The 25,153-nt window shown below is 36.8% G+C and overlaps 1 protein-coding gene across 1 annotated transcript in view; it reads left to right on the forward strand.

Annotated features, from left to right (window-relative positions):
• Window positions 1-24,939, forward strand: part of LOC145669714 (transient receptor potential cation channel subfamily A member 1-like) — a 52,506-nt gene extending 27,567 nt beyond the window's left edge. The window contains exons 3-4 of the mRNA XM_081738028.1: window positions 11,232-11,437; window positions 21,997-24,939. Of these exons, the coding sequence (XP_081594154.1) occupies window positions 11,232-11,437; window positions 21,997-23,944 (2,154 nt within the window). The 3' untranslated portion in view covers window positions 23,945-24,939. The remainder of the gene's footprint in view (window positions 1-11,231; window positions 11,438-21,996) is intronic.
• Window positions 24,940-25,153: the final 214 nt, after the last annotated feature.

Below are 25,153 nucleotides of genomic sequence, written 5' to 3' on the forward strand. Positions count from 1 at the left end.
GCCTTCACCTCTGGTGTATGTGGTAGTCGGTTCGATCTCGGTTAGTGCCATGTGAGCTTTGTGGTGGACAAACATTGAATGTGTGTGGGGACCGCGGTGGCTCACTGGTAGAGCGTTCACCTCTGGTGCTTGGGGTCTCGGGTTCGATCCCAGCCCCGCGAAGTGAACTTTGTGGTGGACAAACACCGTGTGCGTGGGTTTTCTCGGGGTTTTCCCGTTTCCTCCCACTTTCTTCATTCCACCATTTCATTCATTACTCATCATCACTGTCTCCTTTAGCCTAACCGTGGGACGGAAAACTTAAAGATTTCATTTAATTTCATTTCATTTTTCGAATGTGTGTGTTTTCTCGAAGTTGTCTAGTATTCTACTACTTTCTTCATTCCACTAATTTCCCCATCATCATCCATTCGGCCGAAGTTGCCTAACGGTCTTAAAAATAAATTCAAATAAGCTCACAAGGCAAGAACAAATAGTTTACAAGATAATATATCTCTGCTGTTAGTTGTCTGAGGCTTCTCGACCCTGGCTTTTTTTTTTACATTCTGAAACATTGAAATTTGTTTCACGAGTTTTAATACACGAATATACAGTAAATTGCTCATAGGTACGTCGAAGATGAAGCCACTAATGTCAAATAATGTTTACACGACAAGCAAAGTTCGATGTAAAGGTGTCACCATCCCCGACACTACCGTATACTATCAACCCAATTGCTTTATAGTGTCTGTATATATATGAGAGAGAGAGAGAGAGAGGTGGAAAGATATATAGATAAATAGAGAGATAGATATGTGTGTACACTTTGATTTCATATATTCCAGCCTTTAGGTTTCACAGTGTTAACCCATACCAATCAAAAATTACTTTCCATTTTAGCATGTTTAGATTTGTTGCAATTATTATTATTATTATTATTATTATTATTATTATTATTATTATTATTATTATTATTATTATTATTATTTTACAGAAAAAGCTCGGAACCAAATAATTTTATTGAGTAATGGAAAGTATTTGATTGAAATTTTATGTTACTGCACAGTAAGCTCTACTTAAAGTTTCATAGTAATGAGAGCTGAACGACACATCGGACGAAAGAATGCTTGCCAATCTTCACCTCCATGGTTCAAATCTGTTCCCATAACCACGGGGTGTGTGATACTATGTGGTGGTTGTCCCGTTTGTGTAACGAACTCATGACAGTACACCCAGATTAGCTAGTGGTCTAAAAAAAGTTGTTTTTTGGGTGGCCATTTTGGATTAATGTTTCTTATATTGTCGTGATCTATTCGCAATCATGCAACGTACATCTTCATACCAAGCCGAGCGGTCTGCGGCGATAGACCATCGGCTTGAAGGCCCCCGAGTTAGTCCCGGAAGGGTCATCTGTATGGATTTTAACAGCATTTGTTTTTTCGTATTGTGTCAGGGGGGGAAATCGTACGAAATAAAAGGATTTCAGTCTGAAAAAATTGGAGAGAATATCCTCCCCAGGATACTTTCATGGTAGTAAGGAATTAGTAAAAATATAGGATATACATTTTATAGCAGGTTTAAAAATATGGTTTGGGTATCCTATTTCTTTTATGTTAATTATGTTCTTCAATGTTCGAATTCTCATTCTCATGATATTTTCTGATCATTCTCATGATATTTTCTGCTTTCAACGGAGTTCCATGAATATTATACCAAATGTTCTTTACATTTATCAAGTTCGAAAGATTTTATGCGCCTGAAAGAAACCATTTTTGAAGATAATTCAGGTTCTAATGAATATTATTCACTAGGAAAGGGAAGTATTCCCCTCCTCTCAACATGGAAGCAGAGGGCAATTTCGCACTTTGGTCAGATCAAACGTTTCCGCGTAACAAAAGGAAGGCCTCCTGTAAAACCTCTTCAACTCCAGTGGTATTATTAGTACCATAAATTTGCTAAAAGCAAACAACTTGAAGGGTTCGTCGACAATATTTTTGCTTTCTTTGTCCTTCGCCCGGCTTCCAAACGAAAAGGTGAATTTTACATGACTGCTGTATAATAAGCGAACGATTGGTAAAATGGTAAAAGTGTGTTTTTATGTGTATGTGCGTGTGAGAGAGAGAGAAAGAGAGAGAGAGAGAGAGAAGACAAAATTTTAGTTGCAAGATAACATACTTCAATTGCCGTTTTCGGTTCATATAGCAAAAAGAATACCGCCACCAGACAATAAAGACAAGTGTAGTCTGTTCTGTTCTCTTCCGCCATCTCAGCCAGAACTTTCAACTACAGCTTCACTTGTCTTTATTCTCTGGTGGCGGTATTCTTTTGTGAATGTAGACCTTACCCAGTTTTCAAATTGAATAGGTGGTGGTGGTAGTTCGGTTTCTTGACCTTGTAAACCCCGTCTTTGATTTTGTTTGGCATCATTCCAGCCAGAAATAAAAAAATGAGAATTCTTCAGTTTACAGCAAGAGGAATTGGGGACAAGAAATTAAGGATGATATTCTTGGAGGCTCATGTATCACGATTGTTTCATTTAATAGACAGAGGACACTTTTCTATGAAGGCTTTTCAACATGTTTCCTCACAAAGGGGATTTTCCTTTTGCAATCTATATGACCACTGGCAATTTCAATCTTGGCCATTCCAGCCAACGTTTTCATTTTCGAGACGGGACAAGTAGTCTGTCTCGTCTCGTGTCTCGTGTAAAAGGGTTCTGTCTCGTCTTGTGGCAACACTAAAAGTTATAGGCTTCCGACAAACATGTTCAAAACAGCTGGGACCGGGTTTAGGCTTCTCAACGGCTCAGCTTACAGCTCATTCACTATCGAACCGAACCGAGAAGTGAGCCGAGCCAGCAGCTCACCCAACCAAGCCGATTTGAGCCATCGGCTTAGTTCAGCTGAATCGAAACGTGCCGATGGACTAGTTTCAACTTAGCTGGCTTGAACCGGTTCACATGAGCCGAGTAGAGGACCCATCCCAACCGAGAAAGCTCGAGCCATCGACTCAGCTCAAATATCGTTCTAACTGAGCCGGCTCGGGTCATCGGCTCATCCCAACCGAGCCGACTCGAGCTGTTCGCTCAGTTGATACGAGCCGAGCCGGTTGATATCACTACCCGAGTTGGTCTTCTGCTTGGGCTCAAGAATTCGACAGTGCAGGTCTCAGCCTTGATTTTAAGAACTACAGTATATACTTACATTGGTGATTACGACATTTGAGGCTGTCTCGTAAAAAAAAAAACTCTTGTCTTCTCGTTATCTAGATGAGACGAGATACACTAAAATTGCCCCACGAGATGCACTAAAATTACGAGACGAGACGCAAAACTGTCGTGAGCAACACTAAAAGTATTCCACGTTACTGCTTACATTTCTCATGGCTTTCGCAATTCCAGTCTAATCAGGCCATTATTTCAAAACGAGTTAAAACGAACTGAACGCGCGAGCGAGCCATTATCAAACTCGACTCAACTCGAAACTTGCCCTCGAAAACAGCTTGACCTTGATCACTACGCGGTAAACGATTCATCTTTAGTCTGGTTACGTTAGGTTTCTTTGTCTCCGCTTGCAAACTTGTATGTTATATTTCTTCGATTCAAAATGTCTTTCGTATTTCTTTTATGATGTCGGCAAAGTTTACATTAATAACTTCAGTTTTTCTTAAACCGTTGGTTCACAAGTTTGTTTTTTCTTCACACGAAACTACAAACATGACAGATTAAATTCTCATACACCCCATTTCTTTCAAAGCAGTCGCCATTACCTGTTCAAAGACTTATTTCCGCCACGATTCTTATTAACCAAAGTAAATTCATTTTTTGGAAGCGGAACTTTCACTTTCCAGATTTCGGAAAATTATGGAATTCAGTTAAACTCGCTAATTCAGAAAAATTCCGGAACTCGGGAAGAATCCGGAATTTAGAAAATTCCGGAATTGAGAAAAACTCCGGATTTCGAAGAAATCCGGATTGCTCCGAATTCCGGAATGTTAACGAAATCAGAAATTTCTAAACTCCGGATTTTTTCGAATTCCGGAATTATTCCAAAATGGGAATTTTCCGAATTCCGGAATTTGTCCGGTTTTACCTTCGGGAGTCCGGAAAGTAATAATTCCAGAATTGGCTATCCGTAGTTTATACACAACCTTTCAGAACACTAAGCTAGTAGCTGTCTACAAACAAACAAGTAATGCAAAGCATTTTGTATCCTGCAATACGTCATGTATTAAAATCCGACAGCAGTTTCAGTATCTAACCAGAAATTGCATGTATCTAGTTACTGGAAGCTGAGGTATGAAGAATTGTATTGTGTCTTATCTTTTTGTGTCTTATACAACCCTGCAAACCACTGAATATCTAAACGGCTTTCGTTAAATCCAAGTTGTAGTACTCACAGTTACATCCATTTGTGTCTATATGATCGTGTTACTAAAACTTACTATATGACAGCGCTAGTAAGTCTTTCTCTGCTCTCCCGTAAAGTTGTGATACGATCTACTACAGAATAAAGAACCAATTATCAATTTAACCAAGTTGTTGTATTACTACACATCTGCTTCCGCCTCTGTCAACTCCGGTCGATCTTGTTGACGCGACATATTTGCTTTTTTATACCCCTTTCTTCGTTTACTGAACTAAACAGTAACTATTCTGAATTATGTTTCTGCGCATGCCTCGTAGATAAATATTTCTGATGCCAATAGTTGCCGTTTTGTCCAAGGAATGTTCTTTTTCTTATTTCCAGCATGACCCTTTTATTACATTATATGAAGAGCATGTAGGTCTAAATACCTCATGTATTACATAGAATGTAGGTTTAACTCTTCCAGCAAAGAAGAAACATGTGATCATAGTATACAACCCACAGAAGTGATAGCTGGCAATACAGTGGTCGTAATCCCTAACGACACAGAGAGTGGGCAGTGCCCTCCCCTCTGGTCTAGTGGCTAGCGCGTGCGACTTTGGTGTCTGGTGTCCCGGGTTCGATCCCCGGCGGGAGAGCATTTATGATTTTTAACTGTTCCTTATGTTTCTGTGTTCGTGTCTCTGTCGTTATAAGTTATTAGAAAAAGCAAGTTAAACGAGTGAAGCAAGTAAAATTAGCAATAAGTAAGTTACTGAAACACGTTCGGTGAGTCAGTTAAAAAAAGTGGACAAAGCACTGACTTTTCACGCCGTCCATGCGAGTTCGAATCTATCTCGGCTTGGTTTTTTATCCATTTGAGAGAAAGTGTTGTTCCTTTTCGCTACAGCTAATCACTCTTTTCCTATTTTTAGCTGTCGTTCACAGTTAAAGTAACTGACTATTCTTATTCTTTCTACGAATGATGGATTTTCTCTTTGGCTTCATGTCAAACATGCACACGTAATGAAAAGACGCTGTCGATAATAATAATAATAATAATGTCAAATATTACTAGCTAACTCGTGTGTGTGTTTCGACAATATAATTTTATATTATTATGTGGAAACAAGTAAGGCTGGCTGGCGCCCCCCCCCACTAATTTTTTTCAATGCGCCTTATGGGTCCACAGTGTCCAACGTTGGTCCCATCTAACTATCACCTCCTGTTCTCTCGATATAAGTTATCGACATTTTGCCTAAAGAGGGCTCTGCCGTGGCTCCATGACTACCCATGACAATGGCTCTTCGTTCATTTTGCATTGAAATCGCTTATTTTTCTGATTACTATGAGTGCATACTGTCCAACGTTGCTCCCATCACTCTACAATTTCCCGTTCTCTCGACATAAATTGCTAATATTTTGTTTGTAAGGGAGATATGGCGTTACAATTATTACGTTTGAAGAAGAATTGAGGAGGATATTGTCTTGCCACAAATAAACACCTATTATTATTATTATTATTATTATTATTATTATTATTATTATTATTATTATTATTATTATTAATAATAATAATAATAATAATAATAATAATAATAATAATATTTTACTTACCACTAATGTTGCCTACCTTTATTTGCAATGTAATATGCTACAAAAAAGCAAATCAAATAACACTCCTCGCCATCCACGCTCCCGAACTCGAAATACATGATTTACAGTTCTCTGTGTTAGGGGAAAGCACATTTATTATTTATTCTTTCAAATAGCACGTTTCACAAGTTACTTCACTTTCAATGTGTAATTTCATCATATCATCACTAACAATCATCTTGTTCCGATATGAAAATAACTCCCTCCTGCAAAAAAAAAAAAAAAAAAAGCCTGACCGTAGCGAAAGAGCGTGAACCTTCTTTATGCGATTAATCGGGTCCAATATTTCAATAAGTCCCTGCACACAAATATCTCAGTAAAAGAGGAAAAGTTATTCAAACTTTCTGAATACCTATTTATGGGCGAAATTTGGTTCCCTTGGAAGTTTTTAAGAGTTTGAAGGGCCGCCATTTTGAACATTTTCATCTGATTATTCTGGTTAACGAACTCATCAAGATATTTCAACAATTAATGTTTGTGCCAAGTTTCGTCTCAATCCGCTGAAAATTAGGGTGGTTATGGCATTCACAAATAGCGTTATATATATATATATATATATATATATATATATATATATATAAACTAAGATGGCGTCAAGCTCGAAGTCGATGCAAAGTGATGCTCTTATTGTTTATCTTTTTCTCGTGGTTGTGTGTAGTGTTTATGTGCGTGCTCTACTGTCTTCATGTAGTAACGGTGCTGTGACTTTTCCAAATGAAGCATTGCCAATGAAACTTGGACTGAAGTGTAGTGGAAGATCATTTCATTTTATTGCTGCTGCCTTCATACCAAGAGGACCGCCATGTGCTCTCTCTGGTACTGCTAACAGTGACGGAGGAACTACCAGTGATTTTGTGACAAGGTATGAGTCAAAAGCAAAAAAACAGTGCCTCATTCTCGTTTGTTTTCTCCTCCTTTGTGGTGATATTCACGTAAACCCTGGCCCACCCTGTCCATATTACACTAGTGCTTTCAATATATATTATCAAAATGTTCGTAGCATTAAAAACAAATTACTTGATTGCTCATTGAACCTAGGTGAGATAAGGGAACTGGATTGTTTCGCAGTGACCGAATCGTGGCTGAATGAATCAGTGAACGACAGTGAAATTAGCTTTTCTAATAATTTCACCATTTATCGTAAAGACCGCATAACTCGTGGAGGTGGAGTGATGATTTGTGTAAATAATAAGTGGAAGAGCAAGAGAAGACTAGATCTCGAACGGGATTGTGAACTTATTTGGGTGGAAGTATTTATTCCAAAGCGTCGTTCTGTGTTTATTGGATGCTTCTATAGGCCGCACGAGAACACCCCCCAGCACATCTTAGAAGCTTGCCATGACTCACTGTTACATGCGTTGTCACACGGTGATGTCATCCTATTGGGTGATTTCAACCTTTCCATCACGTGGCAGGACAGCAAGCATGGAGTCGCTAAAGATGGAAACGACAGTTATTTCATGGACAATTTTATTCATGGACTTGGTCTAGGTCAACATAATATGCATAATACCCGCAATAATAGCAATCTTGACTATATTCTTTCTAACTTAGAACCTCGTTGTATTGTCCCATGCAGAAATCTTTTTCCCTCGGATCACGATTCCTTGGATGTTTCTTTCGATTTCCTCCCCTCCACTACTACAAAGCAGCCCCTCAAAAGTAGGTCACAACTTCTATGGAAGAAAGCCCCCTGGGGTGACATCTGCCGGGCTATTGAACTGTTTCCTTGGTGTTTGTTAGAGGTAGGAACTGTTGACGACGCTGTGGACTTATTTACATCCGTTGTCCACTCAGCCATAAAGGACTTTGTGCCAGTGAAAGCATCAAAATCGAACAGGTTTCCGGTCTGGTACGACAATGAACTTCGTGACCTTCTTAAAAACAAAAAGCTTGCCTGGACTCTATGGAAATCACATCCGAGTGACTACACATACAAAAACTTTGCTAGAATTAGAAGTCTTGCCAAGAAAGTACAGCGGCGTAAATATTTTGAATACATGGACTCAATTGATGATTTTACTGTTAGTAACCCTAAAGTCTTTTGGTCTGTAATTAAATCTAGAACAAAATCTCCGGGCATACCGGCAACAATTCAAGATGAAAATACTGAAGCGAGTGATGATCAAAGACCAGACCTCTTCAATAACTACTTCTGCAAAACATTTACTTCCCTTTCCTCTACAACCCATCTTCCCCCTCTCCACCCCATCTGTTCGGACACCTTATCCATTCTCTCTACCACCCCGGGCGAAGTTCTGGCTCTCTTGCTATCGTTATCTCCACATAGATCACTTGGACCTGATAAAATTAGTCCTCTCTTTCTCAACAAAACTGCTTCAGTTATTGCGGTTCCTCTATCTATCTTATTCAATAGATGCTTCAAGGAAGGGTATTATCCCACCAGTTGGAAACTAGCTCACGTGACCCCAATATATAAATCAGGACTTAAAGATCATGTATCCTCCTATAGGCCAATATCTCTTCTTTCTGTAATATCAATTATCTGCGAAAAAATAATTAAAGACTGGCTTCTTAAATTCACCTCACCTTACATCCATAGTTCTCAGCACGGCTTTCTACCGAAAAGCTCAAGTCTCTCAAACTTAAGTACTCTTCTTTCCTGTGCAGTCAAATGTATGAATAACAATACTCAATTAGATGTTATCTACTTTGATCTCTCGAAGGCCTTTGATTCTGTCAGTCACATTCATCTTCTTCATAAACTCTCCAATAGATTTAATGTACATGGTAAATTTCTCTCTCTAATCACAAGCTACTTGAAGGACCGTAAACAGAGAGTTGTTCTTTCAGGGGCGACTTCTAACCCCCAACCCGTGATCTCAGGGGTGCCTCAGGGGAGTGTACTTGGGCCTCTACTGTTTGTCCTGTATATGGATGATCTCTACACGCACTTATCAGCTCAACCTAGTGGCCTTCTGCTTTTTGCTGACGATTGTAAGTTATACAGAGAAATATCGTGTCTCCATGACACAATTGCTCTCCAGGAAGACATAAATTACCTTACAGGCTGGTGTGAAATGTGGCACTTGAAACTCAACAGTAAGAAATGTGACAGTATTACTATTACTTTGAAAAAGTCTCCTGTTCCCTCCACATACCATATCAACGATTCCCCTATCACACATTCTGCTAGTCATAACGATCTTGGTGTCATCTTTGATTCAAAACTCACCTTCTCTGACCACATCTCCTCAATACTAAAGAATTCAATGCGCATGTTGGGACTTCTTTATCGATTCACCGAACTACGCACTGTTTCTTCATTAGCAACTTTTTATAAGACTTTAATAGCGCCCAAGATTGAATACTGCTCTCCCATATGGGCCATGGCAGCACCTACACATCTCTCCAGACTTGATTCTGTTCTCAATTTCTTTATTGCTATAGTCCGTTTTCGTGTTCCTGCACTTCGAATATTATCTAAGAAGGAGCTCTTGCGACATCTTAATATTCAGACTCCTGAAGTACGCAGAATTATCTCTGACCTGAAATATCTACATAAAATAGTTAATGGAACCTTAAGATCGGAAATATTACTTCAGGAACTATCCTTACGTGTCCCTTCCCGCATCACTCGGAATACCCACCTATACCATCTTGCCCGTCCTAGGTTGGCTGTTATACAGAGGTCTCTTTTTTATAGAATACCAAACAGTTATAATCAAGTAACAACTGATGTGGACATTTTTTCGAACTACCCAGTGTTTGAAAGAGCAATTAAACGAGCTTTGACGGAATAGTTTTACTTTTACACTCTTTTTTTCTATGTTGTTGTTATTGTTGTCTTGTTTTTTTCTTTCTTTTGTTAGCATGTCCCTGTGTAAAATGGCAAAGTTATGCTGTATCTGGGAAATTGTTCAATAAATAAATAATATATATATATATATATATATATATATATATATATATATATATATATATATATATATATACAGATAGATAGATAAATAGACAAACAGAGGGAGAGAGAAAAGGTGTTTTGCTCCCTGCTCCCACCTGTGGTGCGTCAGAGCTAAACCGGGCCCCTTTGCAAAACGTATTGACCAGCCTAACCTAAACACAAACCTCTTAATTGCTAACGTAGAAACGTTGTCGGGAGGTGTAAATCATGTAGAAATTGTATTTTTAATAACCATGAGTATGGATTCGAACACTCCACTTTCATGTTTTTCTTTTTACTTTTTGCAGCTACATCGGAACGTTCAATTTTTATTCTTTACTATTTGCAAATGGCGTTTACATTCAAAATATGAGGAATTTTGGTGGCATTTGTTAGCATATTCTTCTCTTTCAAAATTAAGAAGAGAATAAAAGCAATACGCAAAGACAAAAAGTATTATCAGTACTAAACATTACCAATAATAATTGCTACGAAAGACTAAATACGACCTCTTTTACCATCTCTCATGAGCTGTATGTATTATTAACAAAATTTTTAAAAAACGTCCTTGATGGGGATTCGAACTCGCGTTCTTTTCATTTGTAAGCCAGCACCTTAACCACTACACCAAGATCATCGCGTGGTGAACATTTAGTTGTCGGCTTATTTGTTGTATTTGAGTTTTATGTTCCCACTTCGACAATTTTTACTCTTTTTTCTAAGTTTAACAGCTGTTTCTGGCTTTCTCTTTCGGTGTCATCCTTTATTTACACTATGCACTATTCGTATTCACAGCTTGTGCTCCTCTACAATGTCTTATTCAGATTAAACTTTTCTTTTTGCCCCTCAGTAAACATTTGATTGATTTAATTCTCATACTCTCCACGGATGGAGCGCAGGAATGCCAGACTCGAAAAATAGGTGTACATTTACTTTCCTGACAGATAATACAAGGGCAATGAATTAATAGTTTTAACAATTGTGAAGCAATACGTTGATAACGAGCAAAATCTTTTCAGTTTGTGAAGAGCAAGGATTAATGAACCTAATAACAAATTGCAGAAAGTGTGCAAAGGAGATAACAGCAAAAAAACGCGGCGAAAGCGGACGCCCAACTTCGGAATAAATGCCTTTTATATATCTGTAGAATTTTTAAGATTGTCAAAATCTTAGTTGTTGGTCATTGATCTCCTTCAAAAACCCTGCAGCAGAAGTAGAAAGCGGTAGACAGTTACCTCACTTACTGCCAACGACGCGTGAATTGTAGTAAATAAGGAATCACTACATAACGAAATCAATTTGTATACCTCTTATAAGTACACTGTACTCGACTTTTTCTTTTGTAGTTTTACATTGAACCAGGACATACAAATGAATCTGCTTTACATGCAGCCGTGAAGCAACTTCACGTAAATTGTGTGGAACTTCTGTTGAACAATGGAGCGGAGGTGGATGCCAAAGATTCCAGTGGTTGTACACCGTTGATGATCGCTGGAGTTCACTTAGATGAATCACAGATAACGGATGAAGATGAATCGCAAGAAGTGAGTTGGTGAGTTGTTTGTTAACGATTTTCATTTATACACTTGCTTTGAAAAAATTTACCGGTGTAACTTCTTCATCTATTCTTAATCTGAAGATTAGGAATATGAGTGCCAGTTTTTTTTGGGGGGGAGGGGGGAATTTACACATAAAAGCTATTAATTCACATTATTTGTGTTGGCGTCAAAAATGTAAGCCATATATCAACCGTACAATTAGTTAAGTAACACATTTCACGAAATATATCTCTACATTAAAAAGAAATAACACTGTGCAACACGAAATTTGTCCTTTACATGAAAATATGCTTTTCTTATGTATTTTTGCATGAGAAAATCAAAACTGTAATTACTTTTTATGTATTACATGCCAATTTGGTGAAAAATTGAAAAGTTTGAAAGTTTGTATTGAGAAATACTGTAATTGTACGGGGGTAATGACATATGATTATTGTTTGGTTTAGTTACTGAAATTTAGCGAATCTTTTTAGCAGCGAGGTTATATGAGACGTGGGCCTACAGTTTAAGGTCGAATCCGAGCCATTGTACCTTTCAATGTTCTCCTACCGGGTATCGAACCTAAGACCCGTGCACAGAAGATGCGCGTGCTACCGACTACACCAGCGGGAGGGAAGAAATTTGCTTAAGGTAAAAATTGTTGCATATGTAATATACCTTATAATATACGCTCATTTAAGCATCATTCAAGTGACAATTTTTCTTCTTCAAGTGACAATTTCACAAAAGGAATACGCTGTCTAAAAAGGGGTTCTCCTCATCTTCCAGTTTTCCCCTACTGAGTAAGAGTCTTGTCTGCTTTATAATAGGGAACACTAGTTTCTCATGAACAAATAAATGACTATTACTGTTGCTTGACAGATGGAAAGAACTTTTCCTCTAAATTTAAACATCAGTACTCGAATTTAAAGTTAGCTATTCGTCCAGTTCCCCACGATCTTCTAGTACCTAAAGCTCCAGAACATTACACTAATGATTCAGAAGAAGATATCCGAGGCTTCAAGGTTGGAATGTCTTAGCTCAAGATGTTAAAATAAGTTTGTTTAGAAATTGACAGTCATTTTGAGAATTATTTTATTGAGAATGGAGGCATTGTTTATTGAAAAGATGTAGATGGTTTATTTTATTCTTTTAAACATGAATATAGTCATAACGAGTGGCACTTGTTTATTGAAGCTCGAAACTATGTTCATGGTAGTGCTTCTCCATGCGGTACTAGGAATGTTCACCCATCTATTGCTGTAGCATATGCGGCGCTTACAAAGGAGACGTATGAAGTTATGAGCGCGATATTGGACTTCATTGAAATAAAAAAAATTCAAATAGCATGTGTGAGAGGACTTGAACGTTATTGGTATTTTCATACGAATGCAACAAAGATACACCAAGTATTGTTTTTTTTTATGTGAGTGGGATAGTCGTGGCAAAACAAACCATTACGTCCACAAATACTGGCCTCAAAAACAAGATTTCATTCCTGGCACCAAGAACGTATTTTGCAAACCAATTGTAAACCCTCAAGGCGTATTTTTGCCACCATTACATATAGCAAAGGGTTAGTGAAGATGTTTTAAAGCACTAGTTAGAGAAGGTTTGCTTTTACTCACCTGAAGGAAAACATCAAATACTTAAGTGAGACATAAATTAAAGAAGGAGTATTTATTGATCCTCAGATTAAAACAGTCATGCAGGATGAAGATTTCGAAACTAAACTCTCTGAAAATGATAAATTAGATTGGATGTTATTTAAATCGGTATGTTCAAGATTTCTGAGAATTATGAAGCTAATGTTAGTGACATGGTGTTCATTTTTGAAATCATGGGACGCAATATGTCATTAAAATTACACTTTTTGCACTCACATCTTGACTTTTCCCCTCAAAATCTCGGCGAAGTAAATAATGAACACAAAGATGGGTCTTATCAGGGCACTGCCATTTGAAAAGTGTTACAGTGGAAAATGGACTGAAAGTATGCTTTAGTAGGGTAAAATTAGAGGTTGACCCGGAACTAAATACTATTGAAAAGTTCTTTGGGATATGAAATCAGGTAGCTATGAGTGAATTAACCCGAGAATGCTAAAGTCTGGAAGTTTGCGAAATTCGAGATATTCCAGGTTGAAGTTGTAACGCAAAATTGCTTTTTGAAACAAATGCTGCTATTGAAGTAATACCAGTTAGTACACACAAAAGTTGTTTTATGCATGCAGTACAATATATATTTCGTCCGTAACAAGACAGTGGCAATTTATAGTCAAAATGTGTTGAAATTTCAACACTGGTACAGATGGTTATATACAGGGTGACTCAAAAGTCCGGCACGATAAAACAAACTGATAAAATATGCATCTGAGTCGCGAGGTAAACATGGATGAGAATAAAAATTCAATATTTTCAAACATAGTTTGCAATTTTGTAAAATGAAAGTCTCCCCAGCGCTTTCATCATATTGCCCCTGAGTCACCTTAAAAAAATCGAATTGTTGTTTTCGGATTCCTCACTGTAAAAATATTTAAAATATATCTGTATGAATTCCCATTTCAGTATGATTTATATTTCATAACCTGTTTCTACCCGGTATGAATTTTTTATTATTTGATTTAAACACAAAACATTTCTATGAATTATCTTATAACTTTATGTTTAGTTAATTTCAATGTTTCATTCCTTGTTTCTGAGGCTTGTATGCAAGTAACTGCAACCAAATTGTTGGTTATTATTTATTTTGTTTGTGAAGTTACTCTCTATATGCTGTCTTGATTGCATTCCTTGCGAATATTTATTACTCCTTCACCTCTGTACATGCGAGTCCTAATGACCCGTTCCGTGTTCGGTTCACTAATAAAACAAATTTTGATCACTTTTCTTGCTAGAGGGTTCTAAGTTTTATTGTGAATTTACTTTAATATAAGCACTATTTTTTTATGAATTCTTATACGCCACACACTTTTTACATTATGTATAGTACTCATACACATTCACACACGCCCCACTGCGTTCATTGCGGATCCGTTCACGAATTCAGAGTTTACGATACATACACTTAGTGTTCCGGTCTATTGACGCACATTAGCACAACGTTTGATTGTGAATTTAAGGGTATTTTTTCGTATCTCTTTTCTAATTAGAAGCTTTCATCGCATGATAAATCGTCTATGGAAATGCTTACGCTTTCACGACTATTAGTACAGCCATCGCCATGGCAGTATCGACATGCAGACACACACTTTAATCTATATTTTCTGCAGGAGCGCTCATGCTACTACATAATTTTTTCCCAGTGCTTTGCACTGACAACGTACAACTTTTAAGATGGAGTCAGGTGCTGGAGGTTCATCAGTAGTTTCCGGATAAAGATGTTGACCTTTGAGTAGCCAATTCTGTTCAAGATGATCCATTTCTGTCGTTGATAAAGTTTTCCATTGTTGTACTTGCATGTAAGTTCTTAACGAATGAAAATGCACGGCTCGGGGTGTAGGCGGGAGCTGCTCGGGAACTGGTTTTGGCGCTACTGTTGTCATTCGCATGTATGTTGTGTAACGAACTAGAGTTAAATCATCAGTTTGTGTACCGCCATACAAAATGACGAAGAATTGCTTACCTGCTTTTGAGATTGAATCCACTGGCGAATTATCTGAAAGAAATACTTCTGCACATTCTTGAGCGGTTACATTCTTTTGAATTATTTTCAGAACTTTTGCCTTTCCTTGTTTGTAGGGTGCCGACGCTAACTGCATGAATGAACAGGAGATGTCTGTGAACTAATGTGACGCTGGATACTTCTGACATTATAGAGTGGTTTCTGTTCATGCCTCTTTCCCTTTGCAAGTGATTTCATGAAAATTTTACATATCGAGTCATCAGCATGATGCAGCAGCATCACCAGTATATCCGTGTCATCCGACACAACTGTGACTTGTTCCTTCTTAAGAGCCATGTTAATTGCATTTGAAACAATTAAAGTGTCAGCATCATTCTGGGCTCTGTAGATGATGTGACCATTTGCTCTCAACTCTGTAGACAACAAATCTATTACGTGATTAATGTTCTTGTCATTTGAGAGAAACGCATGCTGGTTATCGTATGCTGGTGTGCTCAATGAAATTTTCACATTGGGTGATGCAGGACGAATCCTTCGCCGTTGATGCTCATGGTCTTTGATGGAAGGACCATTTCTGTACCCGTCAAATACTACTATGCATGGAACATGAAAATGCTGACATAAAACATTGAAGTATGACTGAAGCACATCCATCCATGACTGGTGTTTAGACCATACCACATGTCAAAGCAAACATCCGCCATCAATAACGAATGCTTCTGATAGCTCAGGTTCCTCAAATGCCTGCTGTGTAAGGCTCTCAAATCCTTTCATAAGTGAATGAATTAGTGCAGCTTTTGATGATTTCTACATGACCTCTCCAGAGAATAACGCTGATGGTGTGGGAGTGAGTTCATATGCGAAATACTGGGATGGTGTGTGCTCTCGCTCAACAAGCGTAGCAAGTCGCCAGAAGACAGTTGAATTGTTGAAATAGTGAATACTATTACCAATGCGAACTCCTTTGCTTACATGCTGCAATGTTTTTGCTTGGTCAGTCTTCTTTAATCTAATGGCATTCCAAGGTATACCATCCAACTTCTGATGTATTCCATTACCAACATGCAGTTAGCATCGTCACAGTTCACTTTGTCATCAACTCCTGCTATAACGCCAGTGGCTACATTGCGCAACGATGAGTCGTATACTGAAAAAGGTTTATGCTTCAGTAAGTCTGCATCGTCACAGTTCACTTTGTCATCAACTCCTGCTATAACGCCAGTGGCTACATTGCGCAACGATGAGTCGTATACTGAAAAAGGTTTATGCTTATTCAGCCATTGTATCATAAGTCTTCGATCACTCCGGTCCCTCTTCATACGTGATGGCAATAGCTCACAATGTTGTCCACTCTGTTGGCGTACAGTTCCAGTTAAAGATGTTATAGCAGAATGCATCTCTCCAAATATATGCAGGCATTGAATCCATGTGTCACACGTATTTTGTGTCATTCCACGACCGTGGGTTAAACCTCCTCTACTCTTGATAACATGCATCATACTTTGTTCAATTGCAAGGTCTGAGGAAATTCCTTTCCAGTTTTCTGATGTTCGACGGATGACATGATTTCCATGGTTTTGAAACTGATCGTATAGCCACGGATGTGTAAATTGTAACTGCTGCATTTGCATCATCTGAAGGTATATCCGTTCACACAGCATACATATTGTGCCCTGTCGTAGCAAATAGGGGTAGCATGCATGCCACAGCAGCAAGATGTAAATTCCAATTTCCTTCTCGCTCGTCCCTTACAAACATCTGAACAGTGTTTATGTATTCTATGTATTGTACCCATAACTTTGAGGTTCGAGATTGCGCAGACAATTCTTGCTTCAGCTCGTTGACACGTTGTTCCACTTTCGATAGTATATTACCCTGCGCTAGATTTATTGTATATCGTTCATTAACTTTTACAATATTACTGCAGATATTTTTCAGATCTGTAAACTCAGTATCTGTGATAGTTGGAAGTTAGAATCAATTACATACTCATATTCTTCATGGGAGGATATAGGGGGCAAGACTGATGATAGTAAGATAGACATTAGCGCGTTCTGTGCAAGAAAATGTCCTCTCAATGCTCTTAAAAATTCTTTTCCGTTGAGCATATGAACAACCGTGTTTTCTTCATATACTGTTCCAAGTAATTCTGATAAGCCATATCCATTCATTATTGATCCTATGCTTCCTAGAAAACTCATTAGCATGTGAAACGGACCTAAGCCACAAACAACGTTGAGGCCAGTACTATTGACAATTTGAATGGCTTTTATCCAAAGTGGTTGGTTCAGAGTTACGGATGGTGTGGGTACTTGTAACTTTTTGGCTTGCTCTTCAATGTAGCAGAGTGTACTGTAGATACAGATTTCATCATTTGAGTTTAAGTTCACAAGTGGAAGTAATGTGATATGAGATGATGAAGAGGCTTCAGATGTAGAATATGCCTGCATAAACTCACTCCAGCTGAATTGATTATTTTCAGTGTCGTATAATGTAGAATGGATGTGCCACAGGGGATCAAAATTGAGCGATTGCGGCAGAGTGTGTGGCATTTGTAAGTGCAACATTGGAGCGAACTCAAGTTGTTGAAGTTGGCGAATTGATGGAAAATTTCGGATGGGAATGTCACAGTTTTTAACCAATGATACAACGCTTTTAACTATTGCTCCTCGCTTGATGACTGCATCCTGCGGAAGAGTGCTGGTATAGACACCTGCTCTCATGATCCCCATACCATGAAATGTCTCCTTTCCATCAATAGTGACGACATTGTGATCAACGTTATCTGAAGACCATTGGACAAAAGTAGGTAAAGGAGCATTGGAATGGATCACGTCATAATTACTGCACTCTAGCACATCCTGCTTGTACTTCCGAACTTCTGAATACGAAACACAAAATCCAAGTGAACATAATTCATCAATCAACCACCTAGATCCATATACATGATCGAGTTCTACAGCAAGACCAAATTGAAGCGGCGGGGAAAGCACAGTTCTTGGCATTGCCGATTGCATTATGGCATCTCCGATGCTACACACCTACACGTCTTTAGAAATTATACATTCAAGCATTGTTCTCAAAGAAAGAGGGATAAAATTTAACAATTCCTAAACATTTCGAACTTGAGATGGGACAGGATACACATTCCCTTGTTGCTTATGGCATCTCATATCAGCAATTATTAACTTAGCGGCTGCTGTAATAATCCTTATTTTTTTCTTCCTCGAAGTTGTCATTTCTCGTTAATAATATAACTTGCCATATCTTTGAAACACGCGACATTTGGTTTTCCATTTAACTCTGTTATTGTGATATACTCTCCATATTTTTCAAGCAACTTAATTTTCAACCATTTCTCTGAATAAGCATCATCATTGCCAGCAAGCTCTACCATCTTTGCATGAAGATCCTGCAAACTATACAGACTTGAATCAGAACATAGCTCTAACCACTCACATAGTGCATCAAATGTTGCTGCGAACTTCATGTTACTTGGCCGCCCGCAGTTTTTTGCAGCTTTTCCCGTCATTGGTAGCGTTTCTTTCTTTTCAGACATGAACAATCTATGAAAATTACTGTGATAGACAGCTTCGGCTGCTACTAAATCGAAACACTCTTGCATTCGACATTCCACTCTTTCTCCCCATTCGTCTTGGCGTGTTTTGCGCACTGAAAGAGCATGTTCACGAAATGGTATGATGCGAACGGTGAAGCCGTCTCGCCTTGCTCGATGTTGATGAGCTAGGTACACTGGTTTCATGCAGTAAAAACAGTCCTTTCTTCCAGTCAAAAGGTTCATCGTCCAACCTAAACTTTGGTTTCTTTATTGGAGACCCCGATCCTGCAATTCCTGCATCCTTTTTTATGTAATATTCATGCGTGTAACGACGGCGGCAGCTGTGATGTATTAGAACACATGGTGGGCTTTGCATGACATATATTTAACTAAGATATTTGTGCAGTTCCTTATCTTCCATGTTGAGACTAGTTGCTGTTAGCGAAAGTAATCCTCGCCTGGTTATTGTGTTTGTTTCTTCGTCGGTTTATTTTTGGCATATGACGCATAGATCATCCTTGTAACTGGTTGTTTCCATTTTTGTGGAACTTTAATTAATCATTTACCAATTTGATACTTCACTACAATTTCTTAAGGACCTTCAAAAGATAATGAAAATACTTACAATAGTGCAAATTGTAAAATATTTTATACAAAAGTAAAATAAATATGTATAATAAACGTACAAAATAGTTTTAGCTATATAAATATCTTACATATATATTTTACCTATTTGTCGTATGGTGCCAGACTTTTGAACCACCCTGTATAAGAGAAATATCGCAATATAATAAGTATTTTCAATTTAATAATTTAAAACATTACTAGAGACAAAATAAATATGTAAAATATACACATAAACAATAATTATGGTTATATCAAATGTCTTACATAAATTCAAACAGCAAAATTTGTTAAATTGTGGTCCAAAATTCAAGCACTCATAGAATAATTTTCGCAAAGTTCCATGCTTTAGCATTTCGCCTATGAAGAGTACCCATACCCATTAACGTTACAACAAAAAATCATTTCAATAGTATTTAGTTCTGGGTTATGTGAAATTTTCGGCTATTTTTACCCTACTACTTGCTGAGTGTTGCTGGTCTATCATCACAGAAACTCCAGATGTCTACAAGCGTACGCGATCAAAGGGAGTATTTTAAAGAGTAAGTCAGCAAAATTTAATATTAGCATAAGATTCCTTCCTAGCCTACATTAAATAGTAAATATGTGTAAATATTTTCATTTCGTATAATGTGTTTGGTCTATCCAACAGAAACGTGACGTGATAGAAAATTTTGGTTTCCACCAATGAATTCAACATCTGTCATTTAGTAAAAATCACATAATTTCATTTAAAGGACAGAAAAAAAGTGTAAATTTGTTGCACAGTGTAATTATTAAAAATTTCTATTTTGTACTTATAGTACTACAGACAGCCAATAACGAGCCAAACCCCCTTCAAATTCCAGGGCCTCTGGGCAATATTAAGTTTTCTTCATTCAACTGTCATTTTAACAAATTTTAAATTTCTGACAAAACGATTTAAAAATAAAGATTTAGTGTCTTTTAAATACACATTGTTAACAAGAATAAAGTTTAATCAATTGATAATACAGAAATTTAACTACTTTTTATATTTTTTGTTTATCTTTTTTTTTATTAAAAATGACAACAGTGGGGGCCCATGAAGTTTGTCTGGGGGTCAATGAAAGCTACGAGTGACCCAGACTGCAGAAGTAAAAGTGAATAATAAACACAGGAAAAATCATAACTATGGCACGCAAACGTCTAATCTATGGTATCAAATTTGTGTGCGTAAAATTTACATTAGAATAGTCATTTGGTATCCTTACACAGACACTAACGTTACAAACAAATCTTTGATCTGTCGGACATCTTTCGTCGGTAACGCGCCTACTCATACGGACGCGCACCTACGCTTGCGGGACCACAGCTTTGCCCTGCTCTTAACTGCTGACCACCTTGCACTGAAAGTTGAAATTTGGAACATTTTGGGATAGTTACAAAACATTTTTATGTTTGTACAAAACTCCCTTAATAGAATGAGGTCATTTCGAAATAAATTAGTTTATGAGACACTCAGATGTCCAACTAAAAGGCAAACTAGAAGTTGAAATTAAGGGTACTTCGGGACAGGCAAACTTCTTATTGTTAATACAAAACAGTACAAAACTTTCTGAATAAAATGAGATTGTTTTGAAAATATCGGCTTATGTAACATTGAGAGGGCAAGCTGGAGTGCCAGACTGGAAGGTGAAATTTTGGATATTTTGTACATGTGCAAAACTTTTTATTCTTGGTACGTACAAGACTCATATATATATATATATATATATATATATATATATATATATATATATTCGGACCCAAGAGGAACGGGAATGGGGAATGGCGGAAACTTCATAACAAGGAACTACATAATTTATGCGGTTTACCAAACATTGTTAGGGTCATCAAGTCTAGGAGGCTTATTAGATGGGCAGGTCATGTAGCTAGGATGGAAGAAAGTAGAAACGCTTTCAAAGTCTTGTCTGAAAGACCAATCAGAAAACGACCATTAGGAAGACCTAGGCGCAGATGGGAGGACAATATTAAGATGGATCTCGCAGGGATAGGAATACAAAGTAGAAACTGGATCCAGTTGGCAAAGGATAGAAGTCAGTGGAAAGCTTGTGTGAACATGGCATTGAACCTCCGGGTTCCATAAGACTGTTCTGTTTGGTAGTGCATGAATGTCGTACAATAGTACGCTTGACATGTTTTATTTTTAGACTAATAAAAAAAGATCACACTGAAATATGTGAATGTCAGTATCATTATACTTTTACCGGTTGATATTCTTATAACAAATGTTTTATTTTGATTCAATTAATATCATAAGTATTTAATAAAAATAAGAACAATAACAATAAAGCGTCAATGAGCCTATTGACAAGAACAAAAGGTGCAGTTCGTTATCCGTAGAATATAGGTTACAAATCCTCTACTAAAATAACTGTTTCACATCCTTCCATACGACATGATCTCTGTTGAGATTGGTACCAAAGTTCGTTTCTGCTAATGTAGCACTATGATGCCAAATAGTATAAATCCTGTAACTTGTCACCGCAAACTGAAAACAAAAAAAAGTATTATTTACATTTACATAAGTAATTTTCATTAACAAAAGACTGAACACGACCAAATTAATTCGTGCATTAAAGGATGAAATTAGAATATACAGTATTCTTTTGTGTTTGAAGTGTTTATTCTATCTTCATAACAAAATATAAAACAATATATCACTTTATCTATTGTGATATTTTATACGTTAACTGTATTAAGAAAGAAGAGAAAAGATAATCATATAAATATATATTTATTTTTCAGTTACGAAGACGTAATCAATTTGTTGATTGAAAAAGGGGCAACAGTTGATGTTGATGAGGAGAACGAAGAAAGATCCCCAATCTACACGGCAGTCCGATTACAATCAGATAAAGCTATTGCAAACCTTTTACGAAATGGTAAGGAACTCAAAATGTCGATACATCAAACTTCCCCTTTGCATAATGCTGCCAAATGGGGCTACACTGAAGTAGTCAAAACATTACTTAGCTCTGGGCTTTGTAATTCTTTAATCAACTCAGTGGACTATTCAGGAAACACGCCAGCTCATTTAGCGGCAATAAATTCTCATAAGGAGACTCTGATTGCAATTGGAAAAGGTGGAGGTAGTTTCGCCAAGAAAAACCGAGATGATAAAACCGTTATTGATCTAATAATTGAAGCCACTTCAGAAGAGATATCTTTCACCGAGATTTTAGATAGTTGTTTAGAGCCCAATGATGAATTCCTCGAAAGCAGAGAGTTTAAAGTAACAATAGATTATAGTATTCTCGCTCCAAAAGATGAGCCAGATCAAATGGCTGTTATTCGGACGTTGCTTGACAACATAGAGAAGAAAAAAACTAATTTCAGTCTGAATCACCCAGTTCTTACCACATTCATGTATATAAAGTGGCAGAAAATGAGAATTTTCTTTCTTGTGTATTTCATAACATACTTAGTCTATTTATTGTCATTTACTGGGTACGTGTTTCTAGAATTTTATGACTTCAATAAAACAATGACTAATTCTACTAGAGAAATACAACTAGAAGATAAGGTAATACTCCGAATGTCAATAGCTTCTCGGTTGATGGTGTTTGTGACAGTGGGACTGATGAGTTTATTTTTAATATCAGAGCTTATTTACTCTTTCCAGTATTACAAATGGGACGTTGAGACGTGGCTCATGATTGTGTGTTTAATTTTGTCTTTATCAGTTATTGCGGAAGAATTTAGAGGAAATACTATTGGGTGGGTTGCACACATTGCAGCATTTGCAATCTTACTTGCTTGGTTGCAACTTACGCTCTTCCTTGCATGCTTTTGGATTGGCGGATATTATGGCCTAATTTTCCCCATAATTCTTAAAAACGTCATTAGAGTTTCTAGTACTTTTATTTGCTTAATCTTAGGATTCGCGTTCAGTTTCTTCGTGCTTTTCCATAGCAATGAAAGTTTCATTGATCCTTACCATTCGTTTGTTAAGAGCATTGTGATGACTTTGGGTGAATATGAATACATGCATGTGTTCAAACAAAGTCCTAATTACTTGCGGATCACAAGTCGTATTATATTTGTATCTTTTGTAGTTATTTCATCAATTGGTCTCATGAATCTTATGGTGGGGATAACTATAAGGGACGTACAGAGTCTTCATTCGGAGGCTCTTCACATTCTGCTGAAGAAAAAGGCTAATTTTATTTCTCACATGGAACGAATAATAACCAATTCGTGTTGGGGACGATGTATTCCACAATGCTGTCTTAAAAGACTAAAACGGCGTACCAGAATCGATCAGAAAACAGAGATATATCCAAATGCCCGAACTGGAATATTTACAGATGACATTAAGCATTCAGTGTTAAGAACTTATTCAAAGATGCGACTGGACACGATTTGTAAGAAAAGTTCTCTAAGAACAGAAAACTCTGAAACTGACATATTGTCTTCTGAATCAGTGATCGCCATAAATCGTTTCTTACTTTCGCGTCGGACAACGACTCTCGGACCCAATGAACAGCTGGAAGTTTTGATAAAGATATTATCAAAGGATATTCAAAATATAAAAGATATGTTGCAGCGTCGATCGCAAGCCAATATATTAGATCCGAACGATTACTGGGACCGAATAAGAAGAAAAAATAACATTCTGGAACGAAAGATAAATTTTGCAATTAAGAAGCTTCAGAGGGCTAGAGGAATTATTTATGAGAATAATCAGTTATAATTAGCAAAAGAAATAGATTCATTATATAAACCTCTAGTGTTCATTGTGAGGTTTAGTTTGATGGTTGAAGCGCCATTATTGACCATAGTTGCATTTTATTTTTTTATTAATGTAAACAAACTGTTTATTCCTGTTATTGTTCTACAGTTTACCGTTCTAATAATATTAAAAATTTTTTCTTAGTATTCTGAATTATTCTAACTATGGTATAGTTGATCTTAATGCAGTTAATCTTAAAATATGCTATCTGTTGTTGAAGTGTTTGTTAGGATATCTTATTACAATCAAATGGTTCTACCTTTTGTTTCAGAGCAACATATTCCTCACAACAAATAAGTTCTGGAATAGGTTAAATACTAACTATATAATTATTTCAATATTCGTGTTTCATTAATTCTGACGACCATACTTGTTACAAGATCAACGCTTCTTTTTGTATAAATACTGCCACTCATATTAATATTACGTGAAAATTGAACTGACATAAGAGACTGAAACGCTGAGTTTCCATAAACTCCTGTTAAGCAACCAAGCAAATTATATTGTCTTGATCAAACGCTCCGTTGTACACAAACAACAAAGTTCTTACAAATTCTTAAAGCATGGAAAAGATCGAAAAAGTAAAAATTTTAAGATTACGTACAAATAACCCATAAACTTATTAAGTTCAATCTATCAATTGTGAATGTAAAATTTCTATATTTTAGTTAATGATTGAATTGTATTTTGCTATTGTTATAGGTATCACTAATTGGTGTAGTTTTCATAAATATTAAAAGTTTTTTCAATTTAGGTTTAGTATTGTTAATATTATCTGTATTCTGCATTATATTCCATACAGTACAATATACGATGGAACTACGACATTATTTATAAAAAAAAGTTTATAAAAAGTTTTAAGAAGAAATTTGATATAATGTGTCAGATCCTAAATGTACTGTACTTATGTTTACTTTTCACTGAAATGATATGTACAATTATGTTCATTATAAATTCTGATAAATAAACATATTTATTGACAAGAAGAGATAATCAATATGATAAATTACATATGTGTACACTCATGTCCAAAATACTTGTCGCATATCTATAACTGTGTAAGAATATAATGCGATAATGATTTTGCAGAGTACTTTTAATACTGATACTAAGTGTATAATCGGGAAATGTATATTTGTGGTAAATTTTATAGAGAAAGAAATATAAATA

This window comes from Thermobia domestica, chromosome 14 (assembly GCF_964235325.1).
Source record: "Thermobia domestica chromosome 14, izTheDome1.hap1.1, whole genome shotgun sequence".
Taxonomy (NCBI): Eukaryota; Metazoa; Arthropoda; class Insecta; order Zygentoma; family Lepismatidae; genus Thermobia; species Thermobia domestica.